The sequence below is a fragment of the Phaseolus vulgaris genome, chromosome 8, assembly GCF_000499845.2.
Source record: "Phaseolus vulgaris cultivar G19833 chromosome 8, P. vulgaris v2.0, whole genome shotgun sequence".
NCBI classification, from domain to species: Eukaryota; Viridiplantae; Streptophyta; class Magnoliopsida; order Fabales; family Fabaceae; genus Phaseolus; species Phaseolus vulgaris.
Window position 1 is genome coordinate 6,330,779 of NC_023752.2, and position 20,479 is coordinate 6,351,257.

General features: G+C 30.3%; 3 protein-coding genes across 4 annotated transcripts; 1 reads left to right on the plus strand and 2 right to left on the minus strand.

Moving 5' to 3' along the window:
• The first annotated feature begins 540 nt into the window (after nucleotides 1-540).
• Nucleotides 541-9,626, plus strand: LOC137824400 (uncharacterized). Of its 2 annotated transcripts, none has more exons than XM_068630035.1 (17): nucleotides 541-695; nucleotides 813-903; nucleotides 1,201-1,375; nucleotides 1,458-1,563; nucleotides 2,054-2,136; nucleotides 2,833-2,859; nucleotides 2,939-3,051; nucleotides 3,189-3,308; nucleotides 3,734-3,814; nucleotides 3,966-4,030; nucleotides 5,550-5,606; nucleotides 5,930-6,001; nucleotides 6,087-6,335; nucleotides 7,057-7,172; nucleotides 7,283-7,396; nucleotides 7,832-7,979; nucleotides 9,042-9,626. In XM_068630035.1, the coding sequence occupies exons 1-17, from the start codon at nucleotides 645-647 to the stop codon at nucleotides 9,063-9,065; spliced, it is 1,692 nt and encodes a 563-aa protein (XP_068486136.1). In that variant the 5' UTR covers nucleotides 541-644; the 3' UTR covers nucleotides 9,066-9,626. The 2 variants fall into 2 exon arrangements, with proteins under 2 accessions (XP_068486136.1, XP_068486137.1); XM_068630036.1 differs by having other exon boundaries at nucleotides 605-695; nucleotides 1,201-1,353.
• On the minus strand, nucleotides 8,857-11,425 carry LOC137824401 (uncharacterized). The gene is made up of 3 exons (XM_068630037.1): nucleotides 11,036-11,425; nucleotides 10,263-10,474; nucleotides 8,857-9,372 (listed from the first exon to the last, which is right to left on the minus strand). The coding sequence occupies exons 1-3, from the start codon at nucleotides 11,247-11,249 to the stop codon at nucleotides 8,989-8,991; spliced, it is 810 nt and encodes a 269-aa protein (XP_068486138.1). The 5' UTR covers nucleotides 11,250-11,425; the 3' UTR covers nucleotides 8,857-8,988.
• Nucleotides 11,426-13,548: 2,123 nt separating this feature from the next.
• LOC137824213 (UDP-galactose/UDP-glucose transporter 2-like) lies at nucleotides 13,549-17,138 on the minus strand. The gene is made up of 7 exons (XM_068629742.1): nucleotides 16,374-17,138; nucleotides 15,918-15,946; nucleotides 15,615-15,816; nucleotides 15,136-15,378; nucleotides 14,796-14,897; nucleotides 14,598-14,705; nucleotides 13,549-13,993 (listed from the first exon to the last, which is right to left on the minus strand). Exons 1-7 carry the CDS (start codon nucleotides 16,497-16,499, stop codon nucleotides 13,730-13,732), a joined length of 1,074 nt encoding a protein of 357 aa, XP_068485843.1. The 5' UTR covers nucleotides 16,500-17,138; the 3' UTR covers nucleotides 13,549-13,729.
• Nucleotides 17,139-20,479: the final 3,341 nt, after the last annotated feature.

Genomic DNA, 20,479 nt, shown 5'->3' on the forward strand with positions numbered 1-20,479 from the left:
TGGGCGTAGGAAGAACTTGTCTTGTTTTCGTTCGTCAATGTCAATATGATATAAAATATGAAAATATTTGCCTTGTTTTTGCTACTTCCATATGGATTTGATAGTAGTTTTCGAATTATGTAATCCGAACACACACTTAATAAAAGACTTTCATATTACATAATCTAGAAAGTAGAAAAAACTTCCAGATTATATAATTAAAAAACTAAAGATGCAACTAAAAAAAACTTATGAATTAGGTAATATGGAACTAATTACAAATTTAAAAAATCACTTTAATTCATTTTCCCATTCCATAAGCTACTAGAAAAATAAAAAAATAAAGAAAATATAAATAATTAGTAAAATTTTTTTGTAGATATGATATTTTCTCTAAAATATACTTACACTTTACGAAAATTGATATTCTTTGTCTTAAACCAGGGAAATGGATTGAATATTTTTTCTAACTTTATAATGTTTAATCTCAACACTTAAATGAACATCTTACTCTCTTTTTTCTCTTAAAAATGAACGTTCAGTATTATTATAATTTGCACTTTATTTTTTTATTTTTTTTAAGGCTTTTACTCAATTAATTAAACCCTTGGTCACTCTTTTATTCAAGTAGGCGCAAACCAAAAATTGAGTAGGTACTAGTAGCTATGGCGAGCCCAGAAGAAGCAAAGCTCGAAACTTTCATGCAGTGGCTGCAGGTTCGTGAACATGCTTATGAATTTGTGGCCAAAGGGCAACGTATATTAAGATTTTGTGTTGAATACACCATGGTGTCTTTTGATAAGTTTTGAATTTGGATTTGGGATTGAATTCAGGTAAATGGGGTGGAGCTACGAGGTTGCAAGATCAAGTGGTGTGATTCCAAACGAGGGTTTGGAATCTTTTCTGAAAAAGATGTTTCTGATGGTAATATCAATATGGATTGAGTAGAGAGAAGGAGTTGGTGTTATTGTTTGTTAGAATATACCTGACATTGTTGCTGTTTGGAATATGAAAGTGTCTGAAATTTTGTTAATTCCCTTTTGTTATAATCTTAAAATGTTGAAATTTGAAAACACTGGTCTTGCCTTTGAAGCTAAAAAAAGGGCATCGTCATAAAAGGAAATTTTTTAGGTGCTTAGTGTTGTCATCTGAATGTTTACAGTTCTGTGCCTCTTGACCACTGAAAGGAGAGAATGTAATATTGTTTTCTTCAAAAATCAGGGGTTGTGTTGGTTGTTCCACTAGATTTAGCCATTACTCCAATGAGGGTGTTGCAAGATCCTCTTATGGGACCAGCATGTAGAGCAATGTTTGAAGAAGGAGATGTAGATGACAGGTTACTAATGATGCTGTTATTGACTGTGGAGCGTTTGCGTAAGAATTCTCTATGGAAGCCGTATGTATGGTTAATTGTGTTTTACTTTGGGAATAAGATTGTGTTGTGAGTTTCACTTGTGAGGTGGTTGAAACTAAATCAGGTACCTTGACATGCTTCCAACCACTTTTGGGAATCCACTTTGGTTTAGTGATGATGAACTTAAAGAACTAAGAGGAACAACATTATATCGCGCGACTGAATTGCAGGTAATTTGTCTTGTGACTCATTATTTGTGTACCATTTACCAGTTGAATTATAGTTGTGCTTTTCTTGCCAGTTTGAAGACATATGATAAAAAAACAGAACTGATTATCCCTGTGTAGGCTTGTCTTTGTTTCACTGAATTTCAAAACATAGTTTGTGTGACCTTATATTTATTTGCTTCCCATAACTGCAGAAAGTAGTTTGTGTGACCACTCTGTTCTGAAGCTTTTGTATGTGCTCTTCGATGAGTAATGATCAATGTGATAAAATGACGTAGGAGGGGCATACACTAGATACACTATAAAAACCACTTAAAAAAACCTAAGCATAGTTTTATTTGTGTCTGATTTCATCTTCCAAGCGAACATGTTTAGTTTTTTTATATGGTGTTTGTCTGTTTGAGATAGAACCAGATGCCAGATTTCATCTCTGGTATATTAACTTCTGGTCACTTTACTCAACAGTATGTTTGATAACTGTCTTATCTTGCAGAAGAAAAGCCTGCTTTCTCTGTATGAAACTAAAGTGAAGGATACAGTGAAGAAACTTTTGACTCTTGATGGAAATTCAGAGATGTATGTGCTGGGTAAAATTGTATTTTTATCGATTAGTTTACGTTTTTTAAGTGTTAAATTCATATTTGAGACGGGTTACTGTTCTTGAAATTTTGATGTCGTATATTTAGAGCTATTTAATGTAGGATATTTGTTGATGATGTTATTTTGCTTTTGGGATTGAGTCCTACACTTGTGGATGTATAACTTACTTGTTACTGGTTCACTACTTCGCCTTATATGAAAGGTATTATTTGTGGCACTAAGAATTAAATGCGAATGTTCTTATACTATTTTAAATGTGCATCTGCTTTTCCTATTAAGTTCTATTCAACATATTTCATTCTGATGTAAGTAATCTATTTCTTGATGTTCTAGGATATGGTCCTTTCAAGCTGTCAAAAATGCAAGATATTGTCTTTTCTTTTGGTCATAGTCTACCACTGAAGTAAAAGAACTTAAGATTTGATTGGTCAATATGACATTCTATGCAATTGTATTTACATTTCTACGTTGTCTTTTCAATATACCCCATATCAATCTGCAGTAAATATTTCGTCATTCTACATTAAAAAATGCCATAACTCTATACCTTTCAGCTATCTTTAGAATGATGAATTTAAATGTTTTAGATTTGTTTTCAAACAGCTATTAACTTGTTAGCTAAAATTTGAACATACATTTACGTTGCTTCTTTTCTGCCTGACCTTTTTGCAGTGAGGTGTGCTTTGAAGATTTCCTTTGGTATGTGCTGTTTACTTTAGTGAATTTTTATGGTCAACTAAATCCTTGGAGGTTGATAGTAGACTTGCCTTCTTGCTAGGGCGAATTCAGTATTTTGGACCCGTGCTTTGAACATTCCAATGCCTCGATCCTATGTATTTCCAGAAATGCAAGATGATCATGACAGTTGCATTCCTGAAGCTGATGAAAAAAGTGAGTCTGTCTTTTTTTTCACTAATTTCCTATAATAATTTTCTCTTCTGTTTTCTGTCCAATAAAAAAGGTCAGCATTTAGTATTCTATGAATTTGAGAAATCAAAACGGTTTTAAAATAGGGAAGTTTAATGCAGGTAGCCAGGTTAAAAAATCTAACAATTTGACCAAGGAAGTGACATCTACCAGTTACACAATGACAGGAGAAACAGTTTGGGTTGAGGGTCTTGTCCCTGGCATTGACTTTTGTAACCATGGTAATTGTTTTACTTGAACCGTTGATATTTAATTTACTTCTATTTTGCTTTCCTGTTCATTTCTTCAATGATTTTTTTTTTATCGTTCCCCTTTAGATATTGTTTGATAGAAAACCCATTCTTAGATGTCTAACAGTGTATAGATTTCTGTCAATTACTTTCTTGACATCATATCAAAGCCTTTATGAACTAACGGCTTAGATGTCAATCCTTGTTGCTCCAATTCTGATAAATTTTGGTGCAAACTATGAAGTGATAACGTCCATGTGTTCAGCAGGCATAGTGATTGATAAATGGGAAAGATAAATGAACTGTTTGTTTCCATAAACATGTATTCCTGGCTTTGTGCCAGGGTCTGCCATCTTCATGTAATATATGCTAGATATAACAAATGCCTTATTTACCTTGATCATATGGCCAATCAGATCTGAAGCCAATAGCAACATGGGAAGTTGATGGAACTGGTTTAGCAACAGGAATTCCTTTCTCCATGTATCTTACTTTAGGTAACAATTTTTCTTTTTATATTCATTGCCCTTGTTAACATCCAAATAAGTGTTTTCCACTTTTGTGCCTCTGCATTTGTAGTTTCTTTCAAATTTCCATTTTATTTATATTTTTCTTTCTCTCTCCATTTTTCTTTTCTTGATTGCAAAGCTGCTCAAAGTCCCTTACGGAATGACCAAGAAATTTCCATTAGTTATGGAAACAAGGGAAATGAGGTACTTCATATTGTTCCGTGTTTTTAAAAATTGAAACAATTTTCCTATATTATTTTCTATATTCTAGTTTACTTTTCTGTTCTATTTTTACCATTCATTTTAAGCACCAATTTTTTGGGCTTCAAGCTGAGAAGTATGTAAGGGAAAATAAGGTTTTTCATGTGGCAACCACTGGTGTAATGTCTTGTTGCAATATATTCAACTTCACTGCAAAAGATTTCATTGAACCAGATACATAATTGCCTTGTCAATAAACTGCAACACTGCGTTGTGTTGCCCTGTAGATTTGTCCCTTTAACTTTGAGTTCACGTGTACTATTATACATATGCCTTAGTTGCATATTAGTATATTACTACCCAACTACCATCATTTTTCAAATTATACCATCAAGTTTTTTGTTGCACCTTTTACTATCATAGTTTTCAATTTTCAACAAAGTTGTGACATGTCCTAAAGCATGATGCTGTTTTGTTACCATGGTTTTTCAAAACAACATCACTTGAAGATAAAATGCTTACAAATTGGAAAACATGATAGTAAAATAAATTCACCACATGATAATTATTAAGTGGGTAAAATGTGTGTTCGTGGCCATATCAAGTAAGAAAATGTTTTATTATGAGAGATGAGAGGGATTAATAACTACCGTCAGATCAAAATAGACTGGTTATATTAAAATGCTTATTTGTAGATTTATTAACATCTTTTTTTACACTAGCAAAATCACTAAATATTCATGGAACTAAAATAAAATTTCTCAAAGATCTCAATCATTTCATTTAAAATATTTCAATTATCATATTAATCTTCTTTTAAGATTAATTCATCGCCATGATCATTGTTACCATCATCATGACAGTAGTGGTGGCATGATACTGGTGTCAATGAGGGTGGTGATTGCGACAGTGACAATGATAATAATGGTGATGGTGATAAGATAATCATAATCTTAAAGAAAACACATGATTATTAAGATATTTTATAATGAAATAATTGAAATCTCTTAGAGATTTTATTTCTGTTTTATGAATATTTAGATACTTTTTGTTATAAAAAGGAAATAAAATAGAGATTTGTTAGTGTACAAAAGATTTTAATAATTCTTTAAGTATTTTAGTCTAAACTGACTATTTTGTTCTGATGGCAGTTATTAATCCTTCTCATCTATCATAATAAAACATTTCTCACCTTATGTGGCCTCTATATATACTACAAAAAATGAGGCGTTCTGTGTCTCTATACATACTTTTAAAAATAAATAAATAAAAAGAGGGATAATAGAGGCTAAATAATAAATAGTGAGTGGTTTATGGTGTACTGTTGGAGGAAGTCAGTGATTTGGGGAATGTGGGAGAAAAATAATACTTTACAGTGGTAGTTAGAAGAGTAAAAATAGAATACACGAAATGTGTACACTAAAACAACATATCCCCATATACACATGAAAGGTTGATGTATAAGCTACTTTGAAGCTTATTTAAAGTTCTAATGGTTTTCGTATTTTTCCACTTGTCACAGGAACTTCTGTATCTGTATGGTTTTGTCATTGATGACAACACAGATGACTATGTCATGGTAATGGCTTATACTTAGACCTTGCGCACCCAGAGTAAAAAATCTCTTTATTTTTAAACATGTTACTCCCCTTCTCTTAATTGTTCTTGTTAGCATAATTCAGTTTGTACTCTCAAGAAGCTTTCTTGTGTTCATTTGTTTTTAATTATGGCTACCACCCCGTTTATTTGTTGCTTAATGGCAATTTAAATTTGTGGCAAGTTTTATTAAAGATATCTAGTAATATCTACCTGTTTTTTAATCAATTCCTTGCAATAGTTACCCAATCAGTGTTGCAACTGTAATAGCATTTCATTCTTTGACCGTATTGTTTGGTCCTCCAGGTCCACTATCCAGCAGAAGCAATGAATACTATTTCCTTTTCAGAGTCCAAAGGGCAGCTTCTTGAAGTGCAGGTACGCTAATAATTTACCTTCATCTTTCTGTTCTAAAATTTCCAACTTCTGTAATTACACTTTCTGTTTCTTTATATGTTTACAGAAGGCTGAAATGAGATGTCTTTTACCCAAAACCTTTCTAGATAATGGGTTTTTTCCACTCGGAACTCAAACCAGTGGAGAAGATAACAAGGAAAAAGCTGACCAAGTTTGCAACTATAGTTGGAGTGGTCAGCGCAAGACGCCATCTTATGCAAACAAGCTGGTGTTTCCTGAGAAATTTATGACTACTTTGAGGACCATAGCCATGCAAGAAGAAGAGCTTTACAAGGTTTCATCAATGCTGGAAGAGGTTCAGTTTCTATACTACATTTTACTTTTCATATTTCCCTTGAAATGTTAGACTATTGGCTCCTACCTTTGTCACTGAAACTGTATTTTCTCTTTCTTTCGTTAGTCTTTTATCTAGTTTTACCACATTTCCAATCCGTTCCATTAGTTAACTGCTGCAGGTTAAGTAACCTGGCTACTTGACATTCGATTCCATCACGGGGACAATGACAACCTCTTTGTCTTTGAAAGAGAAACATAAACCTTGCCTTACCTGCAGTTAAATTTCTTACAACTTAGTAATATTCAGACTGAAAATACTAAATGAAAACAATTGACTGTATAGTCACTGCTGAGCATGTGGCAATATAACAGTGCTACTGATGACTATTCAAATACTGAACCAATCCATTGTAATACAATTAATTTCAAGCTCAGATACAAGTTACATGTTAATTAATTGTTTTTAATTTTCAACAAAACGTCTTTAATGCATTAATAACTTTCAGTTTTTTCTTTTATTTATTTTGGAATCCATGTACTCAATTATATAATCATGTTTAGAACTGTTGAATTAAAGGTCAATTAGAAGTCCTTCCCACCTTTGCCTTTGATTGTTGGCTGATTTTGTGATAAAATGAAATTAATTTATTATTACTTTTAGCTAGAAGCCTAGAACCCGAAGGCAAGTGATAAGCATTATATTAATTTGAATTGTTTATGTTCATGCTCTCTATGAAAAGCTTGCTGGATCTGAAAGGGAGAGAGAACTATCAGATACAGATGTCCAATCAGCAGTGTGGGAGGTCTGTGGTGATTCTGGAGCTTTACAATTGCTTGTTGATCTTCTTCGTGTGAAGTAAGTTCCTGGAATTACATAGCCATGATGCTTTAATCTCTTTTAATGCATCATCATTTCAACATTGATGATCTTATGTGCAATGCCTAACTGATTTCACTGCATTCAAGGATGATGGATCTTGAAGAGAATTCTGGAACAGATGAAAATGACCTTGATTTACTCAGGAAAGCCCTTATTATTGATAGCCAGGAAGACAGCAAACAATGCACCGGCAATTTAAGGTAGAAATTAGTATACTTGATTATAGTATTCATATATGCCTTGATTATTAGGGATGACTCTGATGCCTATCTTTTTTCAAGGGTACAGGTACCTAAACTGAGTCGTCCATCATTTCTTTCTTCTTGATTCTATTCAACGGCTTTTCAAGACCATACTAAAAAATTATTAATGACAAAAGTTTAAAAAAACTATTAGGGACCAAAAGTTTATCCCTGGCCAAAAACACATTTAAGCCTAATTTATAATGTTTTTTTTTGCAACTTATCTGAATAACTTATTGATATCTTATGAAAACAACTTATATGAAAATAGTTTAACTATGCTTCCTTGTTTATTACAGAGACAACATATACATAAACATTTGTTAACTAAACGCTTAAGTTGTTTATATGTACACCATTTCATTGCATAATTTGTCTTTCCCAAAATTTCAGCATAAAGACAAATGACTCTGAGGAACCAAAGTTGATGACTACAAACAAGTGGTCTGCTATAGTATATCGGCGTGGACAGAAGCAGCTAACAAGGTTATTCTTGAAAGAAGCAGAACATGCTTTGCAGTTATCACAGAATGAAGAAGAGGTGATTTCATGTTAACTATGTATGTCACATTGTTTAGTTCTATTTTTTCACTATCATCTTAACCAATGGTCACTCCTTTTCTTTGAGTAGTTGTTAAATAGGCCAAGTGCCTATAGGCACAACTAATTAAAACCTCAAGAAAAATTAAAATAATTTTTAACACTATTCATTCAAGAATTGCTCCAATTACGTTCTACACTTTAGTCATTTTTTATGCTTTCTTTTCTTTTAATGATCATAAAGAAAGTTGATTACACATTTAACATTTAATCTTTATATTTGTAACATTTTAATGTTTTGGTTTCTGTATCTAAAAAATACCCGTTTTAGTCTTAAATATGCAGTTTTAATCTTTATCATCTATTGTATCTTTAACAACAAATTTCTGCTAGAAAAGTTGGTGGTTCTGTACCACCATTTTTTATTCTATGATAGTGTTAGTTAAGAGAGTCAAGACATATTGATCATTGCAAAAATAAAATTATAAATACATGAAAACTATTTATAATTAAGTCTTGTAATTTTTTTAATATTTAAAACTATGATGATGTTTATAATTAATTAAAAAAAAATTTAAACGGGCGAAAATAATATGAAGTTGATTTTAAGAAGGATGTATAACATTTTAAAAATATTTAAAATTAAACCTGTTTTGAAATATTAGACTTGGAAATGAATTTTTTTTTATCATATACACAATTTTGAACATAATTAAGAGGTAAATAAAATATAGTGATAATAAAGTTATATCTTAAGAGAGAATTGAAAAAAACACTACTCCATTCTCAAGAATGAATGAAGGTTTTTATATTATTATATAAATTTTGGTTAAGATTAATACTTGGTGGAAAAAGAATCACATGGACATATGCAGAAATTCAACTAAAAATACGAAATATAAATATTAAACCTATGTAGCAGAACTTGGACTTTGTGGCAGCCATGGTATGAAAACTACATTTATCCAAAAATTGTTTTCAGATCCATTAAATTCAACTATAGCTATTTATCAACTCTCTAATCCTGCCAAATGCTTAAGTAACCAGCCTACTAAATAAGCAGAAGCTGCAGCTATGGCACCACTGAAAAGTGTGACAGCAGCAGAGAAGATGATGTTTTGGCCAGCAATCCTTGCCTTTGCCACCCCAAGAAGAGCAAGGGCAAGTGCAGAAACAAGGCATGCACTAAGAAACTTGATAGAGTCATTGTCAGTGAATGGTATGAGGATGATGAAGGAGAGCAAAGGAGCTGAGCCAAAGAGCATGAAGGATGCAAAGGTCACAAGGCCATTCTTCCAGTGCTTCACTTCTTGGTCTGCTGGCAGCACTCCCTTGTCTGCCACCATTCTCTGGTCTACCAGGATGTCATTGTACTTTGTGAATATGTTCACAACCTTCCACCAAGTAACAAAATCCAGACCAAGTTTAGAAGTTACAAGCAATTTATCTAAGAGGATAAAATATCGAAGAGGACAAAAGGAAGGATAAATAGTTCATATTGACATATTTCAGGAAAAAAAATTAAAATCTCAGTACAAAACTGTAATTTCAAGATTAATATGCAAATAATCTTGAAAAGAGTATTTTTACCTTTTGTTTTTTTCTTTATAACCATTCAAGGTAAAAATATTAACCTTAGTTTTCCAACACATATGACAAATCCTAACGACTAAACATATGACTATAATAGTAACTTTTTTTAAAATAACAAATACTAAAGACTAAACACAAACACATTGTTGTACTTTTTCATTAATTCCTTTTCATTAATAGAATTCAAACAAAACTAAAAGAGTTAAAATTGTTGTACTTTTTTTTATGATTGAAATATATCAATCCTTATTATAGTGAATTGACCATTTGCTCATGACAAATAAGTTAACATGTTAAGAGTAAGCTTTTGACTCTAGATAAGTTTTGTTACAATTTCTCCTCTCTAAAACACTTTTTCTAACACACATTTTATCATTGGTTAAGTTTATTGAAACTTAAAAACCAAGATAAAGTCATTACATAAGATGTAAGATCTGTCAAAGAAATTTATTTTCAATAAATTTTAATTGATAATAGTGCCTTCAAAAGAGAATTGCAGGCATTTTTCATAATACATGTACCAACAGTGCAAGTCTTTTATTATGTATGATAAGCTTGTTGATTTTTATATCAGTTGAGTTGAAAGTAATACTAATGATAGTTTCCAATGGGTAGATAGTATAAAAGTTTACATTTGGAAATGTATGTGAAACTCTAATTTTATTTCAAATGGTAGTTTTTTTATGCTTACCATGGTTGCATCATTGCAGTCCATCCCTAGAGCTTGATAGTGATTCACTAACTCTGATTGCTCCTTTTTCCTTTGGTTGTTGACATCCCATTCTGTCACTTTCCTTTCCTCAATGATCACTTCCTGCTCAGAGCTAGCAGACACAGAGTCCCCAAATCCCATTGATATTGCATCTGCCACCAGGTTTGAGAATCCAAGAACCAGCACATGCCCTGCATATAAAGTGTACCATATAAGTTAAAATAGCATATATGCTATATATTTGCATCAATGGCAAGACAATCTGTATCAGTGTTTCTGAGAAACATGAATGTACAAATGCAGACATAGTGACAAGAACCTTTGTCACACATAATCTCCATTGTAAAAACTAATGGAATTTGTTGCGAAAAGCCCAAGCTGCGAGTTCCTATCATACTACCTATCATACAATCTTAGCACTAAAAATTAGTGTGAAAAGGACAAAAGCTGTAGATGCAATCATAGCACTGTAAATCCCTTTTACCTCCATCGCTGTAATTAAACAGCAAACAGATTCATTGATATTAAGCATAAACTCTTAAACATTATAAATAATCATAAATTAACACAGGATGCATAAGCTCATAACAACACATGTTGAGCTTCTGGGGTCTAGGCTCCATTTCCAGATTATATCCTTTAAGTGATAACCAACTTAAAGCATCAAAATTTGTAAAAGTATCTCAAAATTTCAGCAAAATATCAAAGACCCTAATTACAGTTAAAAGAAAAAATGACATATATACACGTACCAGAGGATCTAGTGCTAGCATTGATGGAAGAAATGAGAGAAAAGCAAGTGATAATGGCATCAAGCCCTGCAAAAACTATACTCTTTACATATTTTCCCTTCCAGGGCTCTCTTGGTCTCTCACTACTCTTCCTTTCCGAGTCACCACCGTCCTCCGCCGCTGTCTGGAGGAGCCTTGTGGTGGTGCCATCACTGCTGCCACCTCTCTCACCCATTAAAACTCAAGCCTTTTTTTAATTTTTTTGTCTGTTTTGGAACTTTGGTGCATAGTATAGTGGTAAAAAATTGAAATTGTTTTTCACTGTGATTGATTCAAGTGGGAAAGCTTGAATTGGTGTCACTATGCATGCGATTGAACAAGCACGTTGATAATGAGTGGATTTGTGTTTCAGTGTTTGATTGACACGTTGAAAATGAGTGGATTTGTCTTTCAGTGTTTGATTGACACGTTTCCATGATGACTCACCACCACACCTTCAACAACACTTCTCTTCTTCTGCAAACTAACAGAGAAAAAAACACTGTTTATTTTGGTAGGGTTGATAACGTGGACGGGTCATGCGGTGCGGGCCTGTGTCCTGCTATTGAAAGTTCCGGACAGATTTATTAATTTAATGTGTTGATTTGTTTAGGTTCGCACTCTGTGTGTGGATCAATTATTATTATTTTGGTCCGTATAAAAAAAATAATTATTATTTTATTTTTTTAAACAAAATTATATCTCATTTATATTATTGTTGTAGTGTATCCTTTTAAATTTAATGGACAGAAGAAAAGATATCTAAATAAATTAATATTAAAAATAAGAGAATTTAGTTTTAGGTAAAATTTTATATTTAAAATTTGTTGATAAAAAAATAATATAAATAAGAGATTTTATTAAAATATTTTATAATAAAATTTTGATAAGATATTTAGTGCATTTACGTATATATTAAAGAAAAATATATACAAAATAAAATTTTAATTATTTTTAATTAAAAACCTTCTAACAACTGTGTATTGAAATATTTTTTTTTTTTATTTTTTTATCTTAATTGAATGAATTAAAATAAAAATAAAATTTAAATTTTCAAAACAGAAATGTATTTTTATAATTAAAATTTTAATTTAGAAAAAAAAATTCTTATGCGACTGGTCTGCAGGTCTGTCAAGTTACCTCTTACGCAGGAAGGAATCAGTAAAATGAGTCTACACCTCAAATGTGAGATAGACCAACCCGATCCACATTTTGCGAACTAAACATGATAGGTATATGCAGAACAGATCAACTTGTATTGTCACCCTATATAATAGTTATTTTAGCTTTTTAGAATAATATTGAAACTCAAGACTCTTTTTAAAGTAAACTGCTAATTTAATTATTAAAATTAATTAAGTAATAAAGTAATTCTTAAAATTCTCATCATCAATTCATTTAGTTTGGTCAAATTGCAATTAATGCAATACTCTTTAAATTATAAATTTCAATAATTTTGTCCTTATAATTACAATGATAGGATAAATTGTTGCTGATTATAAAATTTCAACTATTTTATGGTTTCATAATTACATCTCACATTAATACATGAAATTTTGATGCCGACAGAAAAAGTATGAAATTTGGACGCAAAATAGATTTAATATTTTAAAGAAAATAAATAATAAATAATAAATATAACACTAATTAAGTCAATGTAATTAAGTAAAAAGGGACAATACTTTATCTGCAGGAATAATAAAATATTTTTTATTACTAATACTTCAAGTTCCCAGAGTAATACTATAATTAATAGTTATATTAACATTTTCGTGACTATACTTTACATGAACTACTTAATTATATTATAGATATAAGAATTAAAAATCGAATTAAACTCCATAAAAATGTTTTCTTTTTCAATTAATAAATTATTTTATCAGTACAACTATTTGGAACGATTTTTAATTATTTTAAATATGTTATTCATGCAAATTTTGAAGTTAAGATTTTGTTTGGACTGAAAGAAAGAAAAAAAAGAAGAAGGAGACTGGGAAAGTTTCCGCTTAATTTCAAATAACTGTAAATTTGAATTTTAAATAAATTGTTTTTATATGTTCATTTTAAGTTTCAATTGTTTAAAAATAATTTTAAGAGATGCATTTTGAATGTTATTCACATCAACTCATGTTGATATAAAAAATTAAAATAATCTGTTTTCATGGAATAAGTAAGTTCTTACAAAATACCTAGGAATTTAATTCTAATAAATTAGTATATATATATATATATATATTTATAGTGTCTAATTATAAATATATAAAAACTATTTAAAATAACTTCTAACTAATTGAGAAGATGAAAATTAAACTGAATAAATAAACAGATAAATAATAGAATTGTTTTAAAAATATTATTTTTAAGTTATTCTACTCATTCAGGTGTAAAACTTATTATGTTAAATTTCACTCTGTAGAAAAAAAAAAACAGTATCAGTATCATTAAATGTTAGGTGAACTGCAACAGAGGAGAAAGAACAGAAGCTCTAAATGCGCTTTGACAGTAAAGAAATTAAATCTGAGACTTTCCATTTAAAAAATAATATAAAATGCTAATTTGGACATCAAATTATTTTCTTTTTTCCTTTCACATGACATGAAAATAACAAAGAAATTGTGAATTTAAAAATAATATGCCTTAAAAAATAAAAATTGCATTCATCTAGAACATATTAAGCTAGACCAAGGGCTTCCTCTCATCATTTTCCCCTTCAGAATTTGGCAGATTCCCCAACTCTTCATCAGCACTGGATTTTGCTCTGAGGTCCCTTGGAGAAGAATTTAAGACCCTCATGGTGCTGCTGAATTTGCTCTCAGGCAACATCTTCAATGTGATCCCCATAGCTATGAGTAGAAGTCCACTCCCATGTTGTTCTGTCAATGGTTTTGTGAATATCAAGTATGACAATAACAATGTCACTGCCTTTCTTGCTGTTGTTATCTGTAACAGTATTCAATGAGGTAAGTTAGGATCATATAATGTGATTAAAGTTGAATTTCTAACACCCCATATGCTGCTTATTTTTGTATTTATGACACCACTGAATGATTGAATCCAATTAAAGGGTGAGTGAAAAATAAATATTGTTTTGAGTTCTGATTTTCATGTCATTTGGTGACTTGTAACAGACTCTCTCAGCACTTTACTTCCAAAACACTCTTTTCTGTTAGCTGAAATTCATGCAATGATAAACTATCTAACACTTTTTCCAATTAGTTGAATGAACGAAAGTCCTACTAATCTGGCATTGGAACTCACATATTTAGTGAAGAGTTACATGAGTTTCACCCAAGACTATGAATAGTGTCAAGAAATGTGATGCTGATATCGATCGCTATGCTATGCCTGAACAACTTTCAATTCAAGTTGAGTTTTTTAATACAAAAGGACTAAATGTTTGGTCATTTAATAACATTTAAGAGTCAGAAGGCATGGTGCATGGTGTGTTTGATTTTTCACATGGGGCTTATAAATGTTAGGCGCTGTAAAATGGTCCAAACTGACATGATAATAAAGGAAGTAAAATCATGTGAAAGCAATTTACCATGGCTGTGGTGGCAGCACCAAAGATGGCTATGAGGGAGAGAACAGATACTTGACCTATGAATGTGGCCATTGCTTCAAAGACCAGCACTCCATACACATAGGGATGCTGCAAGGACAAGAAAAAGGTGATTCTATTTGGAAAAAAAGCATAACATATTACTAGAGTGGAAAATGGCAGTGTTTATTCGAAAATTACCTGTGAACATGAAGTCCATGCTTTGAATAATTCTCCTGTGAAAAGCATGGGTGGGATTAAGAAAGGCAAACCCACTACTGTTGAGCAAAAGAGCATCTCCATCTGTGTTAACAATGGAAAAAGTATTAGAAATTTAAAAGGCTAATATTATATATATTTATGGTTCCTTTGAGGCTTACACTATCACACCAATAAGTACTGACAAGTAGTTATGGATAAAAAGATAAATGGATTAAAATTTTCTGAGAAGTAAAATATATTTATGTTGGTCACATAATTGGCATAAAAGGTCATGCACCTTAAAAGGCACAAAGAAGGGATAGAAAGAGATGAAAATCACCTGTGTGGTCTCAGGGTTCATAGTGAATATTGCTTCCTGAAGATTTCCCAGGAAAGCGTCCATGATCAATGCTCCAGATATCATAAAGACACCAATGGCACTGAAATTTGGTGATGTATGTGCATCTGCTAGAGTGAACAGGATCAGACCAACTACAAGAAGTACTGCAGATATGTATTCATGTAATGGATACTTCCTTCTCAGACCCGGAATGAAGGCACCCATAATCATCACTGGCAGAACCTATAACACAAAAACTTATTTAGTTACATTTCAATGTTAAATGGTCAGTTTAGCTGCAACATTGTAACACAGTTTTAGGGGCAAAATACCAAGATTTGGAATCATTGAACTGTTGCTGATATAAGTAAAACCTCATTTAAGGTGTTTTAACTGTAGCTGATACCAAGGTGTTTGCTTCAAGAAAGGGTAAAGTAAGGATATGATAGAAATTTTTTTCATGAGCTTTTGTCACTTACCTTTGTGGATTTGAACATGATTTGTGCAGGGTAGTTAAGAAAAGCTAAAGAACCCTTTGTTAGGCCATGAGAACCCATGAGTACAACCGAGAGCTTCACATAAGTTTTCCATGGATTCACCATTTGCTTGCTTGTGAAGCCTTGGAGGTAAATCAGACACAGGTACACAAACCCTTGAACAAATGTGAAGTACCAACCATAGCTAAAACAAGTAAAACAAACCACCAACTTCACTGTTAGACCCCATTCAAAACTGCAAAATAATAATAATAGAATAGTAACCAAGGTGAATGAATCATTCACCTAAATTGGAGCCTGTTATAGACATATTCCTGCAAAATAAAGTAAATGAGAAAAAAAATTATTAAAACATAAATATTCTCAGTACAATAACTAAAAAAAAGAAATAAAATTGAAGTCAAAAGTCCCAACAACACATCAGAAGGAACAACAAAAGGCAGACAAATCTTGGCACTTTTGAGAAAACGTTTTCCTTGAAAAATAATCTTTAGGCTAGCAATTATGCAAGAAAAGAAAATAAAAAGGAAGAAATTTACAAAATCAAACAAAACCAAACCCATTTTACCACTAAAAAAACTCAATTTTTGTTTTTTCTTTCTCCTCTTACTTAGCCCTTGTTTCTGCAACCCAGTTGCAGAAACTTTGTTTGCAGAAACTTTGAACCAAAAATATCAAACTCAAGAATTCAAGAAAAGCAAGAGAGAACAGAGCACATATATGATCCATCATCACATCTACCTCACAGATGCCGTTAACAAGATATCCAAAGAAGAACCCCGATGAACAAATAAGGAATTGCTGCCATCTGGGTCGGTCAGAGAGTGAAATTCCGAACAAACTACGAGCCTGCTCCTCGTTCTTCATCTGTTCATAACACTCCTTCTCTGTCCACTATTCAACCACCACACCCAAAATCCAATTCACCAAAAAGACAACACTTTTGGAACTCAAACCATCAACCAGCCTAGAAATCTTGCTCTTGCATGTTGACTTTGCCAACCCCAGAAAAAAAAAATAGAATTTTTGGTTACACAAAATGGAAACTTATCTGATCAGTGACCAGTCTTTGCAAGCAAGTTCTAGGGGGTCACAACTTTGTGCATGTAAGATTCAAAGAGAGAAAGTGAAAAGAGAGAAATTGAAAGAGTAGTGTGTGTAAATGTGTTCATTCATTCATTCACACAATCTCAGCTGTCTCCTATGTACTGCTATATGTTTATGTAATGTTGATTCTAAGCAAAGGTGGAAGGAAATGAATAAATAAGAAGAGAAAGAGAGAGATTTAATATATTTTCAATTTTCAAGGACGCTCTTCATTTCATGGGAAAGGACTTAGGAGTATTAAATTGTGGCACAAGGAGAAGACCAGCTTGGGGTTAAGGGCAGTTATGTCATGTGTGATACATGCACATCCCTTTCTTAATGCTCCTTGTTCTTATTATATGACAATATTGTCCTGTTATTAGTCCTAAAAATATAGACCACAGAGGGTAGGTCCTACATAGGAATGATTTTGGTGGGGACCTTCTTTTAGTTTTGCTTTAACTTCACAGGTGCAAGTTCTCAAGAACCAATGTAACTCTGGTTTTTGGTCATTTTGGTGTTCCACTCACACACACCAAATTAGGAATGATTATAAGACCATTTTTTATATATTTTCTTGTAACTTTTCAATGATTCATTCCTTTATCAGAAAATTTAATTTAGGAAATATATATCATGTCAATAAATTTTATTAATTATAATCTTCCAAAAAAAATATTTTTTTATTCTCTATATTATATATATACTTTTTTATAATTGTGTCAATGAATTTGGTTTTTGAACTTTTAAAAAATATGATTTAGTTTTTACAATTAAGAAAGATAGAATTTACATGTTTTTAAAAAGATTGTTGACTTACTAAGAATTAAGAAGAGAAAATAATTATTGGAAATTATGAGGAAGCATATCTAAAAAAAAAATATGCCTAATGTGTTTCTTCAAGTACAATAACTCTTTCTTAAATTTTTAATTAATGTTCTAAAGACATTATTTTTTTATTTTTCAAAAAAATATGAAAATAAATTTTAAAACTAAAGCATATTTTTTACCATATTTAACTAAAATATAAATAAATAAAAAAATTCTTTTTTAACGTATGATGGTAACTGGTAAGGTGGATATTTAATAAAATTGGACTATATATTTTATTAATATATAAAGGAATAACTATAAAAAAATTTATTAAATGTTTATATATAAATGCTTTTCTTAATAATAAATTTTACACTGAAAACTATCAGTTAAACGTACGTTTTGTGGAGGATTATTTAAATACATTGAGGAATTAAAAGTTATACTAAAAACACGTTTAATAATGTCCATATTTTTCTACAAAAGGAGGATTCTTTAAAACGTTTGATTTACATTAACTTTAAGTATAAATATTATTATATTATTAATTCCTTAAATTTTATTTTAGACATAAATTTGAAGGTAAATTACTACAAAAATTAGGAATTAGTGACGAGTACACCACCTATTTAATGGTTGAAATTATAATTTTTTTCTGGATTGTTCACTAAAACTAATAAAATAGTAAAATGATTCTTAAAACTGTACATATTATTGATGAATTTCATTCAAATTGTTAAAGATAATCATACTTCTCTTGTAAATAAATAAATTAATAAAATAATCCTTAAAATTATAATAATACGATAAATTAGTCCAATTATAAAAACTTTAATTGTGCTTAATTATTTCTAATTCACTAGTCAAATATAAGTATACATTTAGAAATAAAATTGCAACCAAATGAATAGATATTAATTCGTTTTATTATTACAATTTTAAGGACGGATTAATAAATTATAATTTTAAGGGTTATTTATTATTTTTGTTTAAGGAACTATTTGATTATCTATCACAATTTGTCGGATTGAATTATTTAATGATATCAAGTTCAGAAGTCCTTTTATATTTTATTAATTTCAAAATTTCAAATTAACAAATTCATGTTAAGAATTAAGTTATTTATTTACTTAAATAATAGTATTATCATATATGACGGCAATAAAAATATATTTTACAATATTATTTTATAAATTATTTATTTTATTTTATTTTTGCAATAAAAAACGTAAATAAATTTTTTTTCTCTAAAAAAAATGTATTTTGGAAGATTCTTTGAAAGATTAATTTTCATTGATGAATCTTCTGTAATAGTAAAAACAATATTAAGAACATATTAAATCATGTATATCATTTAACGTGATGGACGATTCTTTTAAAGAAATGATTTTCTTTAGGTTTTAGAGTAAACATTTTAAATAGTCAAATAATTAAATTTATTTAAGATATAACTTTTAAAATAGTTAAAATAATCAATGATATTACTACGTAGCTATTCTAATTGAGTAGAGGGGATCTTTTTACAATATTAATACATTTATTAAATTCTTTAAGTAACTAAAAGCTTTTTTTTTCTTTTATAAATAACTCTCCTATCTTTAAGTCTAATTAATTTTACATTATCATCCGTTATAAATTACATAACAACGAATTACTGGAAACCGGACAGAGAGTTAAAAATAAAAAAATTCTTTATAATTTTTATTACACTCGACATAATTTGAAGTAAAAATGGTATTTATTTTAATTCCATCCAAAACTAGTATGAGAAGATTGACGAAAGTAAATAGCATATCATGTTACATTCAAAAAAACAAGTACTTACGCATGGAATATATAGTTATAAATTTTTTAATTATTTACATACGAGATTAAAACATAATTACCTAATAAAATATTTATAATATATTATATTAAAGATGTTGAACATGTATTGTATATTTGACTATTGTTATATCTTGGATTTGTAATATCATGTAGTAAGGTTAATCATAAAAGAATAAATAGCGATAATGGTAGTAGTTATTGTTGTATTCACTTAGTTAGAATTGAGATTTTAGTGGTAAAATTGTATGTTTATGGTTTTTCATACTATTTATTCAAATCTCATTCATGTGGTTGAATAAAATTGTGTGAATTATGGTTTTATTTATACTCATTGGATCTATATCTTTTCACCTAATCACTTTCTTGGTAAAGGGGTTTCAATTCAAATAAAATTCAAACACGATTAAAAATTAAAGGTATTTTCTATTGCACAACTCTTCCATGATGAATAAGTTTCAATTAAAACAAAACTCAATTAAGAGACCGATATCTTTCATGGATTACTAAATTGTCTGTCTTAATTGAGTGCTCACTCATTGGATCTGAATTTGAATCCCTCAAACAACAAAATATTAATATTAACTTTAAAACTTGTATTAGTTACTGAGTCAAAGCACCTACAAATATGTGTATATCATATTTTTCTTAGAACAAACTTGGCTTGAAAACATATGTGTATATTTAGAACAAAAAACAAAATTGGCTTGGAATCATGTGTGTATATCATATTTTTGTAGCAAGTAAAATCTATGATTCATGATATAATTCCACAATTTACAATTTTATAAACCTTTTACGATCTTAACTATGATCTCAATTTTAACTATTTTGATAGTACTAATGCTAGTACCAATGATATGAAATGGTAGTAGTAGTAAAGATAGTGATGGTAGTAGTGGCAGTAATGATATTATCACTGGTAGCAGCAACGATAATGGTAGTGGTAGTAACAACAATAGTGGTAGTGACACTGGTAATGATAGTGATAATGACAATCTCAACGATAGTAATATCGGTAGTAGTAGTGATAGTAACAATGATATTGATATGGTTGTAAGAATGCTTGTATTAGTGGTAGTTGTGGAGAAAATAGTGGTAGTAATAGTAATGTTAGTATCAAT